This window comes from Micropterus salmoides, unplaced genomic scaffold, assembly GCF_014851395.1.
Source record: "Micropterus salmoides isolate LMB-PRFRI ecotype aquatic unplaced genomic scaffold, ASM1485139v1 Ms_hic_scaffold_3379, whole genome shotgun sequence".
Taxonomy (NCBI): domain Eukaryota; kingdom Metazoa; phylum Chordata; class Actinopteri; order Centrarchiformes; family Centrarchidae; genus Micropterus; species Micropterus salmoides.
This window is the reverse complement of record NW_024042683.1, coordinates 6,981-30,515: the sequence shown is the minus strand read 5'-3', so window position 1 is coordinate 30,515 and position 23,535 is coordinate 6,981. Positions and strand designations below refer to the sequence as shown.

The 23,535-nt window shown below is 40.2% G+C and overlaps 1 protein-coding gene across 1 annotated transcript in view; it reads left to right on the top strand.

Annotated features, from left to right (window-relative positions):
* Positions 1 to 22,599, top strand: part of LOC119884354 (latent-transforming growth factor beta-binding protein 1-like) — a gene marked incomplete at its 3' end in the record, with an annotated part of 32,167 nt that extends 9,568 nt beyond the window's left edge. The window contains exons 2-3 of the mRNA XM_038694782.1: positions 6,600 to 6,739; positions 22,432 to 22,599. Coding sequence (XP_038550710.1) covers positions 6,600 to 6,739; positions 22,432 to 22,599 — 308 coding nt within the window. The remainder of the gene's footprint in view (positions 1 to 6,599; positions 6,740 to 22,431) is intronic.
* Positions 22,600 to 23,535: the final 936 nt, after the last annotated feature.

The following is a 23,535-nucleotide window of genomic DNA, read 5'->3' as shown; positions in this document are numbered from 1 at the left end:
CCTCTCTTGCCTCTCACAAGCCTGAAGCATGCAAGTGTGTTAAGTTGAGCACATCATTTACATACTTAGCTCTTGTGGACAGTTATTTGCTGCTGCTATAGCACACAAAGATGTTCATTTCCCAAGCAATGTGTTTCCATTCACAGTCCCGGTAGCTTATTAAGTTGAATGAAAAAGCTGTTTTTAGGCACAATCTCCTTTTCGCCCATTTGTTTAAAGTATTTTTTCCAGATTTGAGTTGTAGTTAACAGCTAAGCTAACAGCTGGAAATTCAAATAAGAATGATTGGTTGTCTCCGGGTTGTTATGAGAGGACATTATTATAAGGTTGAAGCTTTCCCAACTTTCATCAATAACAAATCAGTAAATAAACTAAATTTCTATATCCTATTCGAATTTTAATGCCTTGAAATCAAAATAGATATAAATAATATATTTTATTTGATCAAACTCAATCTTATATTCAAAATGTGGCAGCACAGCAAATATCAAATTAAACAGTTTACATAACTTTGACACTGAACTCAGAAGATATTGCGCCACAAGTAGTAAATGAAGTAGTGATGGGAAAAGTCACTCTTTTCAAAGACTCGCGTCACCAAATATCGTTCATTAAAATGAACTAATCTTTTTTTGTGTCATTTGGTTCATTTGGTTCATTTTAACTAGGCTGGTTATTGCGGCGCTGCAGTCTTCTAGTGGGCGATTTAAAAAAAAACATTACAGTTCTCAAACACAGAAGGCTTGCTCTAATTGACAAAGTATAATGCACAAATTCACCTCTTGATCTTCCTATATCATGGTTCTGTAAAGCCGCATGGAGCCACAACCAAATTCAAACCATGTAAAAACCACAGAAATATGTTGTCAATATTCGATTAAGCCACTACTCCGGTTATATCTGTCCATTTTCACAATCTTTCTTGAGTATACTACCAGACCAGCCACACACATATATATATATATATATATATATATATAATTATAATTACTATAACTATATCTCTAAGGCTACTGTATGAATGAGCACTTAACGTCTATCCATGAGTAAAATCTATATACTGTATTAACATCAGATTTACAGGGAATATATTGAAGTAATAAGCTTGACAGACTAGATAAATAAAACACACTCTTATTAAAATTTAACAAATGTAATAATAATCTCAAACACTGCAGGTAGTTCACCAGTCAGGAACTGTGAAACAACAGCACGGCTTTGTCGATAAATAAAAAGTAAAAGTTAAGTTGCGTTCTCTGGTGGACCGGATCAGCTGTTAGCTGTAAACAAACCACAGGGCTAACGCTAACATTGATATGTGGCTGTGTTTTAATGGTTTAATGTCCGGGTTGGTTTGTTTTGGAGAGGAGATGACCTCTGTGGTAATTCAGCTCCCGGTAGAACCCTGTCAGGGCTCTGAAGTGGAGCGGACCCAGAACAACTCTCATCAGCTGTGGGCTGTAAACACTAGCAGGACTAAAGTTACGGTGCGGCTGTGTTTAAACTATAACTTAGCACAACATCACTGCGCTGTAATAATGTTATGCTTTATAAAATGTCACATAATTAACAAAATAGCTATATAATGTCAGTCCAGTGACTGTTACCTGACAGCAGACTAGTTCATTCCTGCTCCACAGTAGCCGAGATGTCACGTGAAAAATTAACGACTCAAACCCAGAGACCCACAGTTATGAGTCCTGAACTAATCAATTCTGTTTCCTGTGCTGACGGAGCCCATGCAGCTTCTGTGTAACGACTGAACGTAAGAGTCCAAGACTATTCACGCATGCGTGAAAATGAGCGAATCATTCATTGAGACAACCCGTTCCTCCTGAGTCACATACAAGATTAGGTCAAATGAACGAAATGTTCTTTGAACGACACAACACTAAAATGAAGCAGTTCATAAACAGTGACCAGTAGCAAAGTTACCAAGGAGTCAAAAGGTGGATGAAATGCTGCCAAGTTTTAAGTTTTCTCTGTGGCTGACACATTAAACCAAAGTTTCTCCAGATGTAGGTTTTCTTAGCCACAAGTAAAAATGAAAACCCTTTCAGATTTCATGGATTCTAGCAGCACCACACCAGTTCAAAGGGTCTAAATAGAGCAGTTAGTGGGGCTACAGTGAAATCACTGCACAACAAACAAACAAAGACCTCAACAAAGTGATCAAAAGTCAGACAGACAGACAGATTGGCAAAACAATGGTAGCAATGCAAGTGTTATACTGGATTGTAGTGTTGAAAAGGTGGCTAAGCCCCAAGGTGAACCTTTCAATTCCAACTCTACTCTCACAGCTATGGTGATGAGTTTAGTCTTCTGACAGAAAGACTGAGATCGAAATGTGTTTCCTTCACAGAATGTTTGGGCTCACCCTTAGAAACATGGTCAGGAGCTCAGACGTTCAGAAGCAACTGCTGCCCTTTTGTATTGCAAAGAGCCAGTTGAGGTGGTTTGGGCATCTGGTCAGGATGTATCCTGGAGCCCTCCCTCTGGAGATTGTCTGTGCACATCCAACTGGGAGAAGACCACTGGGCAGACTGAGAACATGCAGCAGGAATTACATATTGCACATTCTGCCTTAGGAGCCCCCAGAAAGAGCCAGAGGATGTGGCTAGGAAGAGGGCCATCTGGACTTCCTTTCTTAGCCTGCTGCCACCTCAACCTGGACTCTGTTATGTCCCTGAAAGTAGATAAATAGAATGATGGATGATTACAATTTATGACATAACTGATTAGACAATGATGCTCATATTTCAGTTTTAAAACCTACCATTCAAGTTCAGGCTTGAGGCTCTGCTGAGGTTCACTGGGTTCATAACAGTACACCAGAGTATGTCAGCTCTCAAGGGGAAGAAGACTGGGAAGACTAGAGTGTAGAGGTTGGTGGTGGGTTGTGCTTGTGGTCTGACAAGTGAAGGACACCCTCACACACACACACGCACATTTATATATATATATATATATATATATATATAAGCTTGATATATACACAGCTCATTCCATCAATTCTGACTCACCGATCTGTTCATGTGGAAATTAGGAAAATCAGTCATTGCCAGTCCTATCCTATTATGTATGACTTCTCTCTTGCCGTCACTGTTCTCTTTTTCTCACAGCTGAGGATTGAAGCTGTTTGTTGTTGCCATATTTAGGTCCAAGCTTCCATAGACTTTCACACAATTCAGCATCACTGACTAAAATATACCCTGAAACAATCTATCTTTACAATAATAAACACACTGTTTTGTGTGTAGTTTTGCGTAATTTCCTTTGTCACTTTTCACGTTTGAATTTTTTTAAGACTATAGCTCTAGTTCTGCCTTATCAGTTCTTTTTTTTATAATCCACCGAGAGTCTGACAATGTTACAGGAGTGCCATGCTAAATCAGTGGAGATGTACGGAGCTGCTGGAGTCAGGATTTGGTTAGCCTAGCTAGCTAAGCATGAAGACTGGAGCCCTGGGGGAAACAGCTTGGCTGGCTTTGTCCTGAGGGAAAAGATGTGCCTATCAGCAGTGCTAAATTGATTAACATGTTGTATCTTGTTTTTTTGATCCGTACATAAACATAAATGTGAAAAGGGCCATTTGTGGTTGTAGGTTGAATTACGTGCTGTAACTACATATTGGTGAGAGGAGTTTGCTGGAGCAGGTAGCGGTTTTCAGTCCAGAAAGCAGCTGCTTTCAGCAAGAAGAAGGTTTAAAAGAAAAACATTACAAAGCCCTTAATAAATATGGTGTATTCAGAATTCCATGTGAAATGTTAAACAATTTCTGACTATTTCATGACTTCTGTTGTGGTCATGTAACACAAATGAACGAACCTAATCAAACTCAGGATTGACAAACTCTGACCGTCTACACTGGTGTTAAACGGTACTACAACGGTGGATACGATGTTGGTTAGCTTAGTCGGTGTTAACTTAATTGGAGTTGGTTTTTTTACAACAGCGCATGCTCCGTATTTCTCCAGAAGAATGGACGTTGATTGTGTCAGGATATGATGAATGTAAAGACACGTTAACGGCTAAATCTAATATTGTGGCGGCTGACAAAATATGTAATATGATTAAGATGTAAAGGTACAACTGCACACAAGGTCCATTGTAATAGGAAGAAACGAAGCCAGCGGAGAGGGGTAATAATCCAAGACAAAAATTTTTCCAAGATTGATCTACAAGTAAACAACTTGAATATTCTCTGACATTACAGTCACACATTTATGACATTTATACAAGGCTTCAACATCACACACACACACACACACACACATCTGCCGTGTAGCCTATTATGCATGCAGTGGAAAGTTATATTAGACTTTCCAATCGGGTTCAGCAGTGAGGAAATACTCGTGAGTTTAGCCCACAATCACTATCATGCACCTTAGAGACTTTGCCGTGGATTGGGCGTATTCAGAAGAAAACACCAGTGATTTGTGACTTTAATTTAAGGGAATTTCCGATTTTTCCGATTCTATTAAATTTGACACTTTCATGTAGAGTCTAGATTTTTTTCTCGGTTTATTAACCCCCACCCTGGCTCTGTATTTTTTGGACACGTAAAATAGTCAATCTAAACACATAGGAAAATTCAATTACAGCCTACAGATGGGCTACATCTAAGAAACTGTCCCATTAATTAATTAAGATCTCCTCTCTAAAATTACAGAGGTTGCAGGGCTCGCTGTACGAATGTAAATAACTTATTTCAGCTGCAACCGCAGTGGAACAAGGATGAAACCTAAATTTATTTTATCAAGTGGTGTATTAATATCCTACTTCTAATCATTAACACTGAGTACAGATGGTGTGGAGTCCACGTATACATAACCTGCTTGGAGCAGTTTAGAGATGCAGCGTAAACTGCCATGGCAACAGACCTCGGTTAACACCTATCCACCTGTGGTAGTATGGGTTAATCAGGAAGTTACACCCAACGTCACAAAGTTACTCCTGAAGTTACCTGGATAAGCCCGCTTCGTAGTACAGGCCACTGTAGATAGTGGTAAAAACAAAACATGCTCCCTTTGCCTGTCTGAATATAGATTCTACCACCACTCACCCCCTATAACACCATATGCCAGTGTGTATACACTGTACTTGCTCTTGTGTAAACATATATACACAAAAGCTTGTTTGCACATTAATGCCCACTTTGTGAACACATGAAAACATTCGCGACTGAATATTATGATAGGTTTTTACCAGAATATGTTTTTATGACTAGTAAATATATAATACTAGAAATTAATATCTTATACACACAGTAATACATATGATCACATTACAGTAAAGGCGTTCTCATGCCCTGTACATAGTTGCATAACCTAAACAGAGCTATTTAAGACATTACAGGGTCATAGCAGAGCTATTTACAAGGCTATTACTTTCTGTTTATTTATACCATGGCAGGGAGCCTATTATATGAATGGGATAAAAATATGCCTGGTTGACAAATGGCTCTTCCTCCATGTCTATCATCTCCTTTCTGTGGCCCTGCACTCTTCTTGTATCCTACATTGGACAACCCTGGGGAAGGGTTATATATATGTGCAAAGCTACAGAATATCACTGGTCAGCCATTGTTTTAGCAGTTGGAACCTTGAATGGGTGAATGTTGACATGTAGTGTTATGTCCCGCAATGCACGAATCCAGGTGGCACAGGTAAAGACTATATATTGCAAATGCAGACAAACACACAGGCAGAGGTACAATTGGGGCGGCTGTGGCTCAAGAGGTCAAGCGGGTTGTCGGAAGTTCAGTCCCCGACTCCTCCAGGGTGTCCACAATAGTCAAAACGGCAAATTGCCCAAATTGCCCACAATGGCTGTTCTATCGGTATATGAATGTGTGTGAATATTAGTTTCTGTTCAAGTACTTTGGCTCGTGTGTGAATGGGTGAATGTGATGTAGTGTAAAAGCGCTTTGAGTGTTCAGAAGACAGGAAGGCGCTATACAAATACAGACCATTACTTTTACAAAAACGCTAGGCAGTTTACTATGGTCGGAAGATAGCTGGGTCTGCAGGGAAACTAACACGGAGAAAACGCTGTCACAGGGAACAAGTAGATTCAGTCTGTAGTAAACAGGGCTGACTGTATAAAGTTATTGACCTAATTTAGAACATAAAGGATGTAAACGCAGTATATGTCTATGCAGAACGTGGGCTTTCACTGTGTATTTAATATTAGAGGATGTAAAGGGATGCATGGTGGTTCTGATTACTAACAGCTGACCAAGCACTGATGAGCACACAGATATTTTCATGCCTACTTTTATTTTTACCACCAGCCCATGCTGGAATCTGGGAACTCAAGCAGACTTACTGTTTTTGCTATGCTCATAAAAGTAATACAAAAACATATAAACCAGTCCACATACTTTTGACCATGTAGTGTAATTGGCCCGAACGTTTTCTGCCTGGAAAACATGAATGATTTTGATGTGTAAGGGTATTTGTTATGATCATTTTCTCGTGGTCATTTTCTATCAATTTAAAAAAAAACAAAAAAAAAATAAACAACTATATTATACAACTATATTATTATTCATTATTCATTATTTTACAACTGATTATGTTCTTCTTTCCCTGCAGGATTCGGCCCATGCACCCAGGTCAGAGCCAGCAGTATGTTATAAAGCCCAAATACTACCACACACACCACACACAGACGCATGTCCAGTCCCATCCTGAGAGGCCGATCCCCCTTACAGTGGGGCACAGCCCTATCCATGGTGAGTAAGTCTCCCTACAGATCAGCTTTTTATTTTCATTTGGGTATGTTAATGATGTTCTTGAAGAGGGAACATTTCAGAAAACTGTGCTTTGGAAAAGATCTTGGAATGCATTGTACTGGCTTCCAGACAGCCATTGGTTTCCATTTATGTCAGTATGGTCAGAAAATGAACTTTAAGCTACTTGAGGTCCATCACAGTGAACATAATAAGTGCTCTTATTATTGCCAAAGCTTACTGGGCCTTAAAGATGAAACAGTCTGAAAATTTCACATCATGATTACAATGAAGTGATCACAGTCATCAGTATAGGCTGTATTGTTAAAATGTGCTGATACACACATGGAAACCATTTCACCAAGTTTCATATTGAAAACCACAAATACAATTTTTTTTTTTTGCATAGACAATAAAATAAAAACAGCCAATATCTTATGTAAACCATGACAGCCATATCAAAATGATTAAGCATTAAAATTAAATGTTATGAATTTATAAAGTATAATGCAATGGCCCCATGCTTAAGAAGACAGTGACAGTAACTGCAATGAGCTCAACATTTGATATAAATACAGAGTAGTCTTCTACAGGAGTCTGTAATAATGTTATGACTACTGCTAGCAAGTCAGACAGACAAACCATGACATGTTCCCTCATTCGGAAGTCCACATATCACGTAGTGCATTAAATGTTAACATCCTGCATTCGCTAGCCGCTGCCATTCAAGGTTCCCTCAGCACTTCTATAAAAACCAAAATACAACCACATGAGGACTAGGCTGAAAACGCTGTCACTGCCTTTCGCAATATTTTAATTGTCCCAGTACAAAGCCACGCTGAATGCTGCGTCTGGGAGACTGTTTGGGAGACTGCTAACTTTGGTTGATACTGGACTCTGTTTACTGTTTTTCAAAGCACGGTAATTGATTAAGGTTTTAATCATAATCATAATTCAAATTTGTAATGGTAATACTAACCCTTTTTACCGTGGTTTATGATGAAACTTACAGGGTAAGTTCCAGTGACTAGTGAACAGAGACTGCAGCTCTGCAGCTTCTCAACATAAAAGCGGAGCTACTGTGTTAACCCACCAAAAATACACACACTGACACACACACAAAACACAACTGCTGGCCTGAGCAATGCTAGACAGATAGCGAACAAAAATTCCAGAAAACCATAAGTAAGGCTGACTGAGGCTTTACTGATGGTCGTTTCTGTAAAACTAAACAAAATAATAGAGCCCAACAGATATGACACTTTTAAGTCTGATACCAATTTCGATATTTGAGTATTTTAACATCTGATAGCTGATAAATCGGCCGATATTCTTCTCCCCTTATTTTAAGAAACATATAACATAAACAAAGACTATTCCTAACCTTTGTTATGTTGAGACTTCACCAAGATACCATGACGTAATGCGGTTTAAAAATAAACTTGTATTGTTAGAAAAAGTACAACAAAATATTAAAGTTTTGATAAATAAGAGTCAAATGTATAAAACTACAGAACACATTTTTAAAATATCTGATTTATTATAAATTATGGAGTACTACTACTAATAAACATTAAATAGTATATGTATTGTGTGGGCCAGCGAAACTATAAAAAATAACAATATAGTACTACTAAAACTAATAATACTATATATCATCTCTCATGTCATTGCTATAATGGTAAACAGGGCTCTCCTACATAGGCAAATAATTATTTATATATATGTATTTTGTAACCCATGCAGTAGTTATTACCTTACATATTGAATTAATCTAACACTACATGACCGTCTACAACGAGGACCTGCAACTGTGTGTTAGATACTTGTTCAGCTCACGTTTAATCATTTCTGACACGCCGACTGTAACTAGAGACACTACAGTGGAATCACTCTTTAATGTTAGCGCTCCTCCACTGATAAACAGGGCATTAGCTTTGTGGCTAATTTAGCAACAGGCAGCGTTATCTGCTGTTGGCGATGTTAGAAAATATTTAGAAGTAATAGATAAGAGAGAAATGAAGGGACCGGCCCCTAGAACTGCCAAACTGTTTCAAAACTAAATCTACAATCACGTCTGTCAGCAGCGTAGCCTCCAACACTAGGTTACCATAACATTAAGCCGATAATTACTCCAAAACGATAAATCGGTCGGCTCTACAAAATACAATACAAAGCAAATATCAGTATACAGCAAATATAGCACATATCCATAGAGTATGAACTAAAGAGTTAGTTTAATTTTCTCACACTGTTCTCACAGACATATCTTCTCCAAGGCTCGACCGAAAGGAGAGAACTGTGTCGCATGCAAATGGTATGAAAATTAAACACTACTGTCGACGTCCACTGGGGGTCAGTAATGTCAATAAAACAGGACGCATGACTACTGGCAATCCTTGACAATTGATTTGACTGTGTAAATCCTTTGTAAAACACAGCGAATGAGTTGGTTAGCAGAATGAAACAAAACCAAACTGGCATGCCAGTCCTTCTCCCCACAGCGTTTAAGCAGCCTCTCGGTGCAGATTCAGTCCTTGTCAAAGCACGGCCTGAACAGCTCTGCGGATATGCACCCATACTCAGTAGCAGAGAATACAGAATTTAAGCACGTGCTTAAAAATATGCACAAAGTGCTTGCGCACTGCTATAATGTGTCTTCATCGTTGCATGTTAGTCAGTTCATTGGGGTGTCTTGTAAAAATGAAAACAAGCTACAGTTGCTCAGTCAGATTACTGACATTTGTGCTATTTGTTTATGCTATTTTTTTTTTTGAATACAGCATGCCAGTATTTGAGCGCCTTAAATGTTACAGTAAGAATTATGGCCAATGAGTCACTGTTGAACATTTATAACGTAAATATCTCAAAACATATGATGAAATGCTATTTTCAAAATATATTTGTTTCTCCTGCAGTATTTAACACGTACTGAACCATGACCCCAAAACCCAGGTACATATCAAACCATGAATTTTGGGTACCGTTACACCCCTGATATAAAGGAATCATTTCAAACCAATGCCTGCAAGAAAGGAACACATAAAAGAAAAACTTCAATTCTTCAAAAACAGCATTCTTCGAAAAGTTGTGAGCTTTAATTGAATGAAATAATTTGTAGTTAGTAGGAGATTTCTCGTCAGGTTAAAAGCTGTCTCACAAGACTGTTGACAGTTTTAACACAGTCTCATCCCACACATCAATATTCCCACGCAGTAAAATACAAATGTATAAGTGATAAGCTCGTATCGCAGAGCGAATCCACTCCATCCAGCTGATACGAAACAAAGCAATTAAAAATTAATTAAATTAATTAAAAGCATTATAAAAATGGTAAACAGAAATAAACTATATTCAATGGAGCAGTGCTATGAATCTGAGTTTAAGAGTTTTGAGTCTGATAGCTTGGGGGGAAAAGCTGCTCTGCAGTCTGGTGGTGCGGCAGCAGAAACTTCTATATGTCTTCCCAGAAGGCAGCAGGGTGAACAGGCTGTGGCTGGGTGGGTACTGTCCTTTAGTATCCTTTGGGCTCTGCAGACACCTCACCTCACCGATATCACTGATGTTCAGGAGATGGGTACCAATGATCTTCTGAGCAGTTTGAATCCCCCCCTGCAGAGCCCTCCGGTCCTGGGCCGTGCACATCCCATGCCAGTTAGTGATGTTTCCAGTCAGGATGCTTTCTGTTGCTCCTCTGTAAAAGCTGACAAGAACTTGGCGTGGGAATTTAGTCTTCTCAAGCTTCCTCCAGAAATACAGTCGAGTCTGAGCTTTCTTCACCAGCGTGGAGATGTGAGACGACCACGTCAGGTTCTCTGTGATGCTGATTCCCAGGAACCTGAAACTGTTCACCTGCTCCACCTCAGCTCCACTGATGGAGACAGGAGTGTGTCTTCATCTCTTTTTTCCTGAAATCAACGATCAGCTCCTTAGTTTTGCTGACGTTGAGCAGTAGCTTGTTCTCTGAGCACCAGTCAAGTTGAGGGTTTCTGTCGTGGGCGTACAGCTGAACAGGAGGGGGCTGAGCACACGGCCCTGGGGGGCTCCGGTGTTGAGCACTAGAGTGGAGGAGGTGAGTCCACCAATCCGAACTGTCTGGGGTCTGTTTGTGAGGAGGTCCAGTATCCAGCTGCAGAGTGTTGTGTTTAAACCCAGAGTGCAGAGTTTGCTGATCAGCTTCATGGGGAGATTGTGTTGAACGCTGAGCTGAAATCCACAAACAGCATTCTGACGTAGGTGTTGTTTTTCTCAAGGTGTGTGAGGGCTGAGTGGAGGGCAGTGGAGATGGCATCCTCTGTGGATCTGTTGGTTCTGAAAGCAAAGTGCTGAGGGTCCAGGCTGGCTGGGATGTTGTTCTTTATGTGCTGAAGAACCAGTTCCTCAAAGCACTTCATCAGAAAGGGGTGAGAGCCACAGGGCGGCAGTCGTTCAGACCGGACACTGCAGACTTTTTAGGTCCAGGATTGATGGTGGCTGTCTTGAAGCAGGTGGGAACCCTCTCCTGAGACAGTGAGATGTTGAAAATGTCAGTAATAACATCAACTAGCTGATTGGCTCTGGTTTTTAGTACACGGCCCTGGATGTTATCAGGCCCAGCTGATTTACTCATATTCACTCTCAGCAGGACTCTCCTCACATCTGCTGTGGATACTGACAGGGGCCGGTGAAATCCACCTTTGCACCGTTCAGCAGCTGGGAGGTTATTAGGAAGCAGAATGAAATACTTTAATATTATATTGAGGGGAGATCTAACTCCTGACCTAACACTACTTTAATTTCAGTACCTTGTAGCATCAACTCCAAATATCACAGAAAAGTATTCACTGAATTTAACAAAAAGTGCATTGAATTACAATCTCTATCTCTTTAACTTGTATTAGTGTCCTCTCTGAATCCTGGAAGTAGCCTGTTTTATAACCCAGAAGAATGTGAAAACACAATGTTTGATCAAACATATTAATTATGTGAACATAGGTAAACTCTTAGGGCAGCTTACTCTGAAATTAATTTACTTTTATTCATTTAGCTGACACTTTTATCCATTATCATGATAGTCTACCCATAAGTTGTTGAAAGATTTCACTAAAAGCCATAAATGTCAACCTGCTGCTGATGCTAAAGAAAAAAAAAATCAAGGGAATCCCTAATGTCGGTAGGTTTCTTTCTCTCGGGGACCATGAATGTTTGTATCAAATTTTATGGCAATCCATGCAATACTATATACTATACTACTATATGTATTTATACTATATTTTAAGTGGTGGACCAACTGACTAACAAACTGACATTGCAATGCTGCTAGTGTGGCTAAATAAAGAAGGGAGAGAAAACTTCTTATGCCTCTTATTTTAATGGGGGTTGAATAGTGGGAATAGAGATCCCAGTATTTTTTCACTTAAAATGACAGTTTACAGTTCAGCTGTGTGGCAAAATGATTTTTAGAGGAGTGTAGTGAAGAGCAAAGCCTGCAAATAAACTATGCACACAATTCAGCAAGTGGTTCATTCAGATATGAAGACCTCCATCCAAAATCAGAGCATTAGGGCAGTTTGCAGAGTGAGAGTCAGCAGGTGAAGCATCAAGTTCAGGCACCAGCTGCTTGAATGTTTCAACAAAATGTCGAAGTATAATGCTCCTTTTCTGCAAACCATTGAAACAACAGGCCAAAATGGCTGCATGTGACATATTTTCCTTCCTTGCCACTCGACAATATCCTCAGGTCAGCACTAATGCATTAAGATGGTGAAAGGCTCCCATATAACCACTCAAATAGACAGCAGGGGTACAGCCAAATAGACAAGCATAACACATCTCCGACTGAACTGTTGCCCGTTGAGTTGCATTGTGGGTGCCAGGTTGACACGGAAGAAAAATTTGTGGAATAAAAAGAAAGCATCTCTGGTTGTGCTGCATCCTTTTTAAACTGTTAAATGTAAATCTGATAATGTTATAGGAGTGCAATGCTAAATCTGTAGAGTATTATTTTAAGAAGATACGATTCTGTATGGTTAGCACTGTGTTTGTCAAAGAGCACTTTTATGAAAAATTGTTGCTGTACTAAAATACTACCACCTAATTAATGAACATGAGTAACATGAAACAGATAATTCAGATGTCATTTTATAATTATCATTAGTTACGTTTCCAAAGTCAAACTTTGGTTGTGGCAAGACATCCTGGGAATTTCAGTAAAAGTGAGATATACTGTATAGCCAAGAAGTAATCCTTTTTTAAATCATGGGAAAACCTTCAGCCCCAATTATACACTTTCCACACATATGCACAAAAACACATCACATGTGCTCTAACACTGAGGATAGGGAGAGAATGTGGAACTTGCAGATGGGCAGGAACAGGATTTGTTCAAATTGCAGCTCCAGCAGTAATGGCATGAAGACTTAAGCATTGCCTGCTGGTTGGGCTGTCGAAAATGAATTATTAGTCTCATTTTCTGAGGGCAATTTCAGACAAAGGCAGGGAGTGTAAGAGTTAGGATGGAAGAGATGGAATAATATAACTATGTCATCTGGGGAGAACCCCTCAATTTTCTGAAACAAGTGCCTGAATAGATATGAACTGGGGGAGGCTCTCTATAACAGAGCTTCTGGATACCTGTTATTTACCCCACATTTAAGTCTCTCTGCTACTCAACAGCTTTGCCACAGAAGACACATTGTCTCCCATTTATAGTTTAAAGTTGAACTCAGTGCTAAATGGCTGCTGACAAAGAAAAGCATGAATAGACCGCTGCCAGAGACCCAGAGGGTGACACTCTATTACTTACGTCCTTGTGCGTTATATAGACAAATGCCTAATACACCATATTTCCCAACACCTTCAACTATATAAGGCTTGGGTTCCTATGACGGGTCCCATTGGCTTGTGGAATTCACATTTTTATGAGACACTTCATTTCTGAGCTGCCCAAACCAAGTTTTTTGGACCAACTTTGGCTGGCAGTCAAACGCTTATAGACCTGACAGATCAACAACAGCTATAATTCACCAGCTCTTGGTTGGTTATTGTGGCTTGTCATAAATTCAAGGCCGAACTCAAACGTCAGACTCGGCAGTATGTATCTATGAATAAGTCAATATTTTCAGAGAATCTGTAGACTGCAGTTTAAGTGGTTGTGCCTCTGGCCACAACTAGACCGACTGACTTAGGGATATTAATGGAGAGGTCAGCAGACAGAACAGAGTTGATGCTTAACTTTGCAGCACTGCAAACTCAAGCAGACCCAACCCCAGTTTCAAAATAATCTCCTCAGCTCAGTTTAATTTCAGCTAGCAGTTTGTAAATGCCAGAGACATGGCCAGACATCAAAGGTAGAGGGGGAAATGGGACACAGACACACAGAGGGGAGAAAGCAGCCACCAAAATGTCAAAACAATTCATATTCAATACATTTGTGGAGGATCCTGACAGAAATGACTTTTGTATGGCTTCCAAATAAATTTGGCAAGGCCTTGTCTTATTTCAGTTTAAATGCTTGCCGTATTTGAAACATCGTTCATCGACCAGATTGTGGCCTTAGATGGTCTGAGTGTTCATATATTGAACCTGTGCAGCTTTCCAAATTGTGATACCAGAGTACTCTGCACAAGCCCACTCCACTGGCCTCACACACACCAAACTTAAACATGGAATGTTGAGATAATGTGGACTATAATAAATAATTGGAGAGCCGCACCTCCAGCATGGCTGCTGTTGTTATACATATTCACAAAATATACTGTAAACGATCCCAAACATGAACTGTCAGTTGCACATGCTTCAGCTACCAGCCTGATATCTGCCGTTTAGTCGACTCCTGTAGCTTCACCTCTCGAGATAATTACCTGGTCAACAAACACAAAGTGTGCAATGTCATTTTTCACTCTGTCCCACTCCTAGATGTGACTGTTAAATTCACTATGACAGTCAGGACCAGCTAACCACCTGGAGTTAATAGACAAGCCTACTTGTCCCCTCTGCGGTGTGTGTGTGTGTAAATGCAAATGTAAATGCTCCGTACTTGTATAGCGCCTTTCTAGTCTTTTCGACCACTCAAAGCACTACATCTGCATTCACCAGTCATACACATTCATACACTGAGCCTAAGTGCTCAAACGGAAACTAACATTCACACACATTCATACACTGAGCCTAAGTGCTCAAACAGAAACTGACATTCACATGCATTCATACACTGAGCCTAAGTGCTCAAACAGAAACTGACATTCACACGCATTCATACACTGAGCCTAAGTGCTCAAACGGAAACTAACATTCAGACACATTCATACACTGAGCCTAAGTGCTCAAACGGAAACTGACATTCAGACGCATTCATACACTGAGCCTAAGTGCTCAAACGGAAACTAACATTCACACACTGAGCCTAAGTGCTCAAACGGAAACTAACATTCAGACACATTCATACACTGAGCCTAAGTGCTCAAACAGAAACTGACATTCACACGCATTCATACACTGAGCCTAAGTGCTCAAACGGAAACTAACATTCAGACACATTCATACACTGAGCCTAAGTGCTCAAACGGAAACTGACATTCAGACGCATTCATACACTGAGCCTAAGTGCTCAAACGGAAACTAACATTCACACACTGAGCCTAAGTGCTCAAACGGAAACTAACATTCAGACACATTCATACACTGAGCCTAAGTGCTCAAACGGAAACTGACATTCACACGCATTCATACACTGAGCCTAAGTGCTCAAACGGAAACTGACATTCACACTCATTCATACGCTGGCGGAACAGCGGCAAATCGGGGTTCAGTATCTTGCCCAAGGACACTTCGACACACAACCAAGGATTGAACCGCCGACCTTCTGATTAACGGCTAACCCGCTCTACCTCCTGAGCCACAGCCACAGCTGTGTGTGTGTGTGTGTATGTGTATGTAGTGTATTCATTCATGTTTACAGGACTGTCGTGACTCAAGACAGCTCATGTAGCTTCAAACGTGCGCTGAGTACACATTTTTCACCCAGTGAAAAAACATTCACGTCAATCGAATTAATTTGAATCGTCCAGTACAAGCATAATACCTTGTTTTGTTTTCATCTTTTGCTTCTAGTTTGGGAGATGATTTGAATAGATGTGTTAGTGTCATAGCTTAGTAAATCTGCATATTTTTGTGAACCAGGAATTGGATTCAAAATGGAACCAGCTAATGGAGACCCAATTCTAGATACATTTAAGATCATGCATCAGTGGCACACTATACATTCCTTAACATTATTCCTTCTCCGTGTGGAAATTGATGAATTTCTGATTTTAGTATCTCCCAATGAAACCAAGACACTGGCAGACAGCAATGCACACTATCACTTGAAAAGTGTACACATTGGGGCTAAGTTCACTGATAACAGCTACATAGTAATAATGACAAACTGTGTCCCAGTGCACCAAGGCCCCCATAACCCTCACCCAATCTGTCACCCTCAACATTTCTTCAACCCTTTTGAAAGAGATCAATATGATCTGTAATTTCAATCATAACATAGTTTTGAAGGTACAATTGGTATTTTTTACCTACCCTACCCATTGTGTACCACTTACAGAAATTAGTATGTCTACAAATATCACTCAAGGTCTCTGTGTTTAATTAATGGGAATACCATGGCTGGTTTTTGCCCAGCATGCAGTCAACGCTACACTTTGTGAAAGTAGGAGACGTGTTTGCTCATCTAAAACAGGAAGCCCACAGCCTTTCTGTCAGCCCTGTCCCACGCGACAGACAGTCTGTCAGCAACTGGCTTTGGTGCCACATCTGGGAAAGTTATTCCCCGTCTCCCCTTAGCTATCCCTCAGCTCCCCCACACCGCAAAAACACCCTCAGAAAAATGTTATTAGTCTTGGTCCTGACTGAAGGTTTGGGCAGAGGATCACCTTGCCATCACTGCAATGACCAAAGAAGAATGTCATGATGGTGTACAATCAGAGAATGTCTGGCACAGCTTCACCTAGTTCTATGGTGCGTAGAGAACAGAGATAGTCTGCTGTAGTATGATGTAGGGAAAACACAGCAGTTTCCAGGATCTCTCCACCAGTACGATGTAGTTAAAGTGTGGCTCAGTTTTGGGGAAATAAAATCATTGATTACAAGAATTTCAGAGTCAGGTATATCAATATGCCCTTTCTCTCTAGCGATAGATAAGCCACAAATTAACTTAAGCGGTTCAATCCCCAGCTCCTCCAGGCTGCATGTTGTCACAAGGCAGCTCTTACCAGTGACAAAAAGGAGGTGAGACACAACAGGTTTGCATGCCAATGATATGATTTATTTTAAAAGTAAAAGAAGGGTCAAATTATCACCAATAATGTGTGGTGTGGCAAAGTCTGACTATCAGTTGTATCAGCAACATGAGTGAGATGTGTATGTGTGTTGTCAGGATTAACCAAAGAAGAAACACAAGCCAAACCCGGTAGGATCGCCTAGGAGAGAGAACAAAAGACTGATCAGTCCTGGCTAAATAAGCTCTGAAGGTAGAGCTGCACAGCTGATTGCCCAGCCCAGGAAGGAAGCAGGAAGGGGGGTTATCCGTAACATTGTCGAAGTGTCCTTGGGCAAGATACTGAACCCCGAATTGCGCCTGGTGGCTGTTCCGCCAGTGTATGAATTTGTCTGAATGTTAGTTTCCGTTTGAGCACTTATGCTCAGTGTATGAATGTGTGTGACTGGTGAATGCAGATGTAGTGTAAAAGCGCTTTGAGTGGTTGAAAAGACTAGAAAGGCGCTATACAAGTACAGATCATTTACAGCGATCAACAATTGATGACTGAATGAGGATCATTTTGTACTGGATGATGCAGTGAATGATTATCAAGTGTTTTAATTTGGAGGAACACAGCAGACAGTGGATAACACTTTAATATTGACCAATGAAATCACTTAATTTTCCATTCAACAGCTGAAAGGTTATTATTAAGCAGAGTGAAATACTTCATGATATCATGATTATATTGAAGGGAGATCCAAACCCAGACCTAACGCTAAATTACTTTTAGTACTTTGTATCATCAACTCCAAATATCTGAGTTTCACCTGGTGGTTCAGATGGTTTTTGGAGTACTACTTTTAAGCCTCGAGTTTGGAATTTTGTCCGTTGCCATCTTGTTTTTTTTTTGGAACCAGAAGTGACCATATTTGGACGAGAGGCTAGAGCTAGCTAGCTTGGTTAGCAAAAAATGGGCTTTTGCATAACGTGCATTGGCGCGTGAGACCTCGCTTTGGACTCATTATCACTTTTTCAGGATGATGACTGAATCAAATACCGAATTATTAATGATTTTAACAAGTTATTAACAAGTTTTTGATATTATTGTGGACAAATTAAGTGTTAATAAATCGAGTTATAAAAAATATCTTTAAAATAATTAGTAATTCATCATCATCAGTCATTAGATCAGTTGACTAAGTCTGTCTTAGTCTAAACTAAGTCTAGACTAAGTTAGTCTTACCTAAAAATCAAGCTAGCAAGGGAGAGGAACTAATGAGTATTGTCCTTAAAATGTGTTCTTGGTCAACCCTTAACTTCAAAGTCACTGAATCTGCCTGCATCGCGTTACGGCTGCGCCGCAGTTGACGGAGGTAATCGTGGCCATTCTAGTCAATGTGCGTCCCTGAAGTCTCCCAGACGCTTCTCTCTGCTCCGCTCCACACAGAATAAGTAGCTACTCTATTTTTGACGGAAGCGTCAAGCAGCCCAGAGCTGATCGAACCAGGCAGGAAGTAAAACACTCAATTTTCAAAATAAAACACCCTCTGACTCCCGATCATAATACAACACTAAACACTGTTAAAACAGACAAAAAAAGAAACCATTTAACGACGTATCCTACTTAATCATAGATGAAGCACAAAAATGAAGCACTGATTACCAAATCAACAAACATGTCAGCAAAATCAGGAAGGCAAAATGCTCTGATTCTGAAACGTGACACAGACGGACTCAGTGGACTTAGAGTTAGACTAAGACATAGGTGTCTGTACTGCACACACTTTACCTCTGAGGCCTCTTCACTTTTATTTCCTTGCATGGCTCACATAAACCCCCTGCAGTCCAATGAAAAGCATCAGTAAGAATGAAATTTACCCCCTGACTTCAGTATTTACACTATCATTCCTCCGTGCTGAAATCTCTCCAGCCTCTCTGCAGCCTGGATGAATCAAGTTGATTGATGTCTATGTTGTGTCTGAGATGCTCTCCTGAGTCCCTTTCCATATGCTTGATACAACCAAAGAAGTCTGCCCGCAACGTGCGCATACTTACAGAGACAAAGAAGTTTCAGAGGAGTTAGAAATGTTTTATCATCGCTAGGGCCAGAGACCTACTGCTCAAAGACTTGTCAGAGTAGTTTTCACATGCTAGGATTGGTGTGACTGGTGTGATTGTTAGGATTGTGTAGAATTCAGAACTGTTTGAAAAGCTGAAAACTATTCTGGTCCACAATTTCCGTGTGAAGAGAATTTGAAGTGGTTTTTGAGGCATATTCCTGGCCTGTAGTGCACATATCTATGCCATCTGTCAACATCCACATTTAAACTGACTGATTTAAACTGCCATGACCGCTATTTTTCGCGGACCTTAAAGAGCCCATGTGTAGTTTTCAGTTCAGGTTTGAGATTGAACTAATGAGCGAGCCAAAACAGAGACAGACATACCGGAGACAGCAACACACAAAATGCTGGAAACTCAGGTAAACTCCGACTTAGTTTGTCTCCCTGTGACTTTCTTCAGAGTACATACACTCACCTAAAGGATTATTAGGAACCCCATACTAATACTGTGTTTGACCCCCTTTCGCCTTCAGAACTGCCTTAATTCTACGTGGCATTGATTCAACAAGGTGCTGAAAGCATTCTTTAGAAATGTTGGCCCATATTGATGGATAGCATCTTGCAGTTGATGGAGATTTGTGGGATGCACATCCAGGGCACGAAGCTCCCGTTCCACCACATCCCAAAGATGCTCTATTGGGTTGAGATCTGGTGACTGTGGGGGCCATTTTAGTACAGTGAACTCACTGTCATGTTCAAGAAACCAATTTGAAATGATTGGAGCTTTGTGACATGGTGCGTTATCCTGCTGGAAGTAGCCATCAGAGGATGGGTACATGGTGGCCATAAAGGGATGGACATGGTCAGAAACAATGCTCAGGTAGGCCGTGGCATTTAAACCATGCCCAATTGGCACTAAGGGGCCTAAAGTGTGCCAAGAAAACATCCCCCACACCATTACACCACCACCACCAGCCTGCACAGTGGTAACTTTTCACACCATTCTTTGTAAACCCTAGAAATGGTTGTGCGTGAAAATCCCAGTAACTGAGCAGATTGTGAAATACTCAGACCGGCCCGTCTGGCACCAACAACCATGCCACGCTCAAAATTGCTTAAATCACCTTTCTTTCCCATTCTGACATTCAGTTTGGAGTTCAGGAGATTGTCTTGACCAGGACCACACCCCTAAATGCATTGAAGCAACTGCCATGTGATTGGTTGATTAGATAATTGCATTAATGAGAAATTGAACAGGTGTTCCTAATAATCCTTTAGGTGAGTATATATATATAAACGTATTATTTTGTTTATCTTTTGTTATTACGGAAGCACAGAATGTAAGTGCATGTCGGTGGTCAGCTTGCCACTGGCTATCATCTTTGCTGTATTTTTTTTATTTACAGAACAGCACATCAAGCAGTTGGTGTCAGAGCTAGTCCTTTGAAGTTGGTGTGTCAACCCTATTTTCAGAAATGTCTGGATCTGAAACATGTCATTCAGGGCTTAGTCTTGGAACAAGGTAGGATTAGGTGAAAAGAGAGATGGTCTTTTCATAGTTTTCAGTCACGTGACATGTGCAGTGACCTGGAGGGCAAAACAACAGACCAACATAGCGGCTCACACCGTGACTCCACCGTAGAGACACCGCGGGTGTAGTACAAACCTTGTCAGCGAAATTTGAGGGCAAAAAAATAACAACAAAAATCAGTATTCAAAAACAAATAATTGTTCAATAATCGTAATTGAGGTGAAATTTTCAATCAATTGTGATTTTGATTTTAGGTAAAATCGTCCAGGCCTAGTCTTTAGGTTTAGGGTCAGGGTTAACTCAATTAAAAACCTGTGATTCAATGTTATTTAAATCAGCAATTTCGTTGTCACTTAATATAATAGAAATTATAAGACAGTTTACAAAATCACAAATGTTAATAAAACTTCAACAGCATCAGTAACCATTAAACACTTTAATTTAGTTGTTGTCTAATGTAGGCCTTCCGATCATTCTCTCAGTCAATTTGTAGGTAAACAGTTTCCAGTTGGTTATTTTTAACCTCAGTGATCTTTTAAAGAAGCGAGAGACTGTGAACTCAGGCTGTCCATTCAGAGTTACCTTGCCACTCTGTTTTCTTTCTTATTTCTTTTAGAAATAATCTACGCACCTAAGGGAACTGGGCAAACCATGTTTAGACTTCAAATCTTGGACGTCCATATATGGTCCTGGCAGCATGTCTAAAACCACCTTTCCATTGGCATTTGCTTGTAACCACTACATCATATTAGGTCCCTCTTTAATAGTTCATTTTTGCACCTATTAGCAAATGTTTAGGTAGCCCGGGACGTCTTACCCAGTGGTTTTCCCTGCCTCTCAGGTTTAGAAAACATTCCTCCGGGTGCTTGGCTTTACTCCATGCGTCTGCACTCTGGTGTGAACAGCTGACAACCACAGACAAAGCACTGAGCACTGGAGACAGAGGTTTGGACCTGACACAGGGATGCCAAGAACCGCACAGGGAAGAGATATTAAAAGATTGGGAGAAGTGAATTAAGTTTAAAGAAAAAAGCTAAATGTACCTAAAGAAATGTAAGATTGTTGTACAGTAGTTAGAAAGATTAAATGTGTCAGGTACTTTGAGATGTGATGCAGTGTCTCTGTCAAAGTTATGACTCATATCCTCTTCCTGTCAGTCTGTACTGAGGGCTGGGTTTTATTAGGGTGGGGAAGAACTTGGCGAATGTGGAGAAAGGTAGATAAGCTTTTGTATTACAGTACTTCTAAAGGTTACTACTTCCTGATCTTGGTGTGAAAAGATATTTAGATCTCTTTTTCTTTGCTTTAGGTGCTAAATTTCCTAAGCATATTTTGCTAAACCTCAACAATAATAACTAAGAAGAAAGAAAGAAAGGATAAGGAGAAAACCAGAGAGGAACGCAGGCACAGGACCTGAAGGTGGCATGCTTGCTGTTTGTCTGTTTCGGAATAAAGCTTGGTAAGCTGATATGCCAATATCCACCTCTCAGAGACTTATAATGAAGAATTGGAAGACATCCCAGAGTTTTGTTTGCTGACTTCTGTCTCTCCCAGACTTTTTTTCTTTATTCCTGCTCACGTTTCAGAGGCGCCACTGGATTTAGGAGCAGTGGAAGAGGAGGAGAAACCGATAGAGAGGGGTAGTTGGAAGTATATAAGTGCAGGGAGGAGACACATCACAAGTTTTTCAATATTGAAAATTACATAGTAGATATTTTGTCATTGTTTTGACTGGAGCCTCACCAGTCGAATGTGACGAGCTTGAACTTGAAAGTGATTTAACACTTTCTAATGGATGAAAGAATAACCAAAGTTGGTCTGCTCTCCCTCCCCCTCCTCTTGGTTTGCACCTTGTTTTCGGCGGCAGTGGGCAACCACACAGGAAGGATCAAGGTGGTCTTCACACCAACCATCTGCAAATTAACCTGCATAGGAGGCAGGTGTCATAACAACTGCGAGCTGGGGAACACCACCACCATCATCAGTGAGAACGGTCATGCTACAGACACCCTGACAGCACCCAACTTCAGAGTAGGTAAGTGATCCAGAGTTGTGTTGCTTGTTCTGTTTCAGGACAGATCAGCACTGACTTGCGCACACACACACACACACAGACACACACACACACACAGACAAAATGCTCTCTATGGTTGGTACTTCTGGCTGGCTGTGATATTGAAGCTGTTGATGGAACACATTTGTTGACATCAAACTAAACTTACTTAACTGTAAGAAAGCATTTTGCTTAAATGAATAAGAATTGGCTGTTCTAATCTCTTCTAATCTCTGGTGTATACTTGTGCAAATTGTTGTGCTACAAAGGAAGTGATCTGTTGTTGAAAATGAGCTGAATATTATATATAATAATATTGTTTCCATTCTGCTGTGATCTGTAAACACCAGGCCGCTAGTTTAAGCTCTAATGTCATTCAAAGTGCAATAGACAATCTGACCTTTTGTCAAGGTTGTTGCTGCCAAGTTATCACTTAAGTCTTTGAAACCGCATTAGTCTGCAGAACCCTTCATCTCCATGGAGTGTTTTAGCATCTTTTAGCTACTTGTTCTTGCAATATTTACTTATTTTTAGTTTCTAAGTGTAAAAATAAACAAGATGGAACGTATTGATAAGACAGCTTTGGAGTTGTTGGATGGTATTTCTTTTTAACTTTTAATTCTACTAAGTTAGCAGTTTCCCCTAGCTTCCAATAGGCTAACTGGACAGACAGACATTATTCTAAATTGACACTGATGTTCTCATCTGACTTTGGGTACAACTGAATTCAGCCATTTCCAAATGTTGTGTTTGAAATGTGTACTCACAAACATGTAAAAGAAAAAGTTTTAAAAAAAGTGTTTTTCAGTTTTTTCTTGACTAAAAAAACGTCATCTTGAGCTCTGTACAAGGTTAATGAACTTGTAACATGACAGTCAGTTTTCTTGAACATCCCCAAAGAGTTAGAAGAGTACGATA